The 3,233-nt window shown below is 35.8% G+C and overlaps 1 protein-coding gene across 1 annotated transcript; it reads left to right on the forward strand.

Annotated features, from left to right (window-relative positions):
* Positions 1 to 365: 365 nt before the first annotated feature.
* LOC106769574 (pentatricopeptide repeat-containing protein At1g55890, mitochondrial-like) lies at positions 366 to 2,049 on the forward strand. The gene has a single exon (XM_014655245.2). The coding sequence runs from the start codon at positions 596 to 598 to the stop codon at positions 1,865 to 1,867; it is 1,272 nt and encodes a 423-aa protein (XP_014510731.1). The 5' UTR covers positions 366 to 595; the 3' UTR covers positions 1,868 to 2,049.
* Positions 2,050 to 3,233: the final 1,184 nt, after the last annotated feature.

Raw genomic sequence — 3,233 nt, forward strand, 5'->3', positions numbered from 1 at the left:
CAGAACCACCATCAATCTTCGTCTTCTCCAATAGAACCCACTAATTCCACACTACAGAAAAATCTCAAACTGAAAGAACCCTAAAAACATAAATCACCACCGCAACAATTTCTACATTCTCCTCGCCACCACCAGTGCTAATGCGAACCCAGCTAACCATTCGGACCATCATCTCGTTATCACAGAACATCAGCAGCACCGTGGAGGAGAAGAGGCGAAACCCTATCGTGAAGAGAGGGCTCGAACTTTCTACCTTCGTCTTTTCTCTTCTCCACCGTCAAGAACCCTAACCAGCAAGCAGAAACTCAGAGAAGAAACCCCCAATTTCCAAATCACTAATCCCTAATTTTAATGAGCTTTTTCTAAATATAACACACTCATTAATCAGATTAGCATGTTTTAAAATTTAAAATAATATAAATATGCATATAGTAAAAAACTCAATTTTATTGAAACGAAAACCCAAAACCCAATTAGAATAAACCCGCAAAAATAGCAATTTCCGAAACTATTAAACCTATTTATAAACAAGTAATCTAATCTAGGGTTGTTAGTGGTACGAACTCAGGCCTTTTTTCTCAGTGCTTATCCAAAAATGTATCGCATTCTTCACTGTGCTTTTTGCACTGCCACAGAACCACCAACAGTGAGCATGAAGTCTATTTCGGAGGATTTATACAAAGAAGTGAAGTTAAAAAGGTTGGTGGAGAAGTTCAAGAAAGCTTCCGACATTAACCGGTTCCGCAAAGAAACCGTCATTTACGAGAAGACAGTGCGGCGTCTCGCCGGTGCCAAGCGCTTTCGGTGGATTCGCGACATCCTCGAACACCAAAAACAGTATTCCGACATTTCCAAAGAGGATTTCTCTGCGCGCCTAATATCCCTTTATGGCAAATCTGGCATGGCCAAACACGCCCGCATGGTGTTCGACGAAATGCCCCAGCGAAAGTGCAACCGCACTGTGCTCTCTTTCAATGCCCTCTTGGCCGCATACCTCCACTCCAGGAAGTTCAACGTCGTGGATGAGCTTTTCAAGACCCTCCCCACTCAACTCTCAATCGAGCCTGATTTGGTGTCGTACAACACTCTCGTTAAAGCTTTTTGTAAAAAGGGTTCCTTTGATTCGGCACTGTCAGTTCTTAAGGAGATGGAGGAGAAGGGTGTGAATCCTGATTCCATTACGTTTAACACTTTGCTTGATGGGTTGTATTCAAAGGGTAGTGTTGAGGATGGCGAGAAAGTATGGGGGCAAATGGATGCTAAGAATGTTACTCCGGACCTGAGGAGTTATTCTTCTAAGTTGGTGCGGTTGGTCAAGGAGAATAATATGGATGAAGTTGTTGAGTTTTTTGGAGAAATAAAGAAGTTAAGTGTGAAGCCTGACGTAAATGCTCTCATCAATACTGCCATCAAAAGTTCTGTCAATGACGGTAATTTGGAGTGGGCCAAGACATGGTTTGATGTCATTGTAAACATTGATTTTTACCGTCATCGCAAAACTTACTTTATCCTTATTCGCTTCCTGTTTGGTGTGGATCCCGACTTCAATGCTGTCGCCAATGCTGCCATCAAAAGTTGTGTGAATAACGGTAATTTGGAGAAGGTCATGGAGTGGTTTGATATCATTCTAAAGTATGATTATGACTACTCTAATGTTGTTCCCTTCCTGCGTGAGAAGGGTGATTCGAAGACCGCAATGATGTTGTGCGAGGAGTTTTTTCAAAAACGGGGCCGTGTTGATGTATCGTTGCTGCAACTTGTGGTGGATAAGCTGGTAGATGAAGGTATGATTTCAAAGGCGAAGGAGATGGTGAAGAAAGTGAAAAGTCGTTTTAATTATAGGCTAAATTTACCTGAAGCAGAGTAGAGTTATGTTAGTTCTTAGTTGCACTTTATTGTTGGTCTTGCAATTTGATTGGTTTTGTTATGATGTGATTGAGAAATTGCCAATAATGGCTTTTGTTTGGCAACGAGAGCCTAGTAACTGGTTTCTTCAAAGTAGCTTTTATTATAAATAATTTCTTTAATGTGAATATCTTTTTCTCTCAATTCTTCCTCTTTATTTTCTTTTTCTCTAAACTCCTTTTCTTCACCTTCTTTCTATAGTTTGATATAACAAAAAGGAACAATAGACATGAATTAATCCATAAAAAAATATAGAAGTAGCATCAAGAAAGGCCTTATCTGCCGGGTACCATGTCGTTCACCCTTAATGTTTTTCTTATGACCATATGACAATGAAATATTATAATGCAAAAATATTGTTGATTCATCGCCTATGAAATATATAAATATCAGTGACATGGAAATGCTTACACTAATTTCTATATTCTTTTGTTACTGCTTTGGTATGGAAATGCTTACAGTAATTTATATATTCTTTTGTTACTGCTTTGGTATAATCGGAGTAGTGTGATCACGTATCAGTTTTAAATTCTGTAATGCATTTTATCAAATCAAACTATTCATTTCTTTTTCATAACACATCATATAAATGTATTAAATATCATTGAAAAAAATATGAAAACAATCATAGAATATATAAAGTACTAATAAATAAATCTTTAAGACACAAAATAAGGAGTGATTATGTAGGAGGTATGACTCAATGCTCTTTAGAGGAGAATAATAATATTAGTTATAAATTAAAAATAAAAAATATTCTAGTAATTATGTTGTTGTTTAAATACTTTTAAAAATGCAAAAGCTACTTTATGATTGTTAAACACAACTTTTAATGTTTCTTCTCTAATAAATAAATCCATCCTTTAAGCGAAATGTTAAAACTGTACTAACTATATTTTTTCTCAACCAAAGAACTATATTATTATGTCTCTACATATTAACCTCTACTTCCTCAAAGAACAAGATGAAAAAAATAATAATAATAAGAATATGAAACTTATTATTGTTACCAATTTTTAAAAAGCAACATGATAGTTGGGGTGAAAATGATTCCTCAAATTTAGCTTATTTCATTACTCAAATTAAGAAACTCAGAGAAGAAACCCCAACCTACAAGAAGAAACTCAGAGAAGAAACCTCCAATTTTCAAGTCACTAATTCCTAATTTTTAATGTGTTTTTCCTAAATAAAACACACTCATTAATCAGATTACCATGTTTTAAAATTTAAAACAATATAAATATTCACGTAGTAATCTCATACTCTGAGTAAAAGACACCTCAGCATGCCACATGGTAAGAAAGTTAACGCCGTCTACAATAATTAAC

This window comes from Vigna radiata, chromosome 7 (genome assembly GCF_000741045.1).
Source record: "Vigna radiata var. radiata cultivar VC1973A chromosome 7, Vradiata_ver6, whole genome shotgun sequence".
Classification (NCBI taxonomy): Eukaryota; Viridiplantae; Streptophyta; class Magnoliopsida; order Fabales; family Fabaceae; genus Vigna; species Vigna radiata.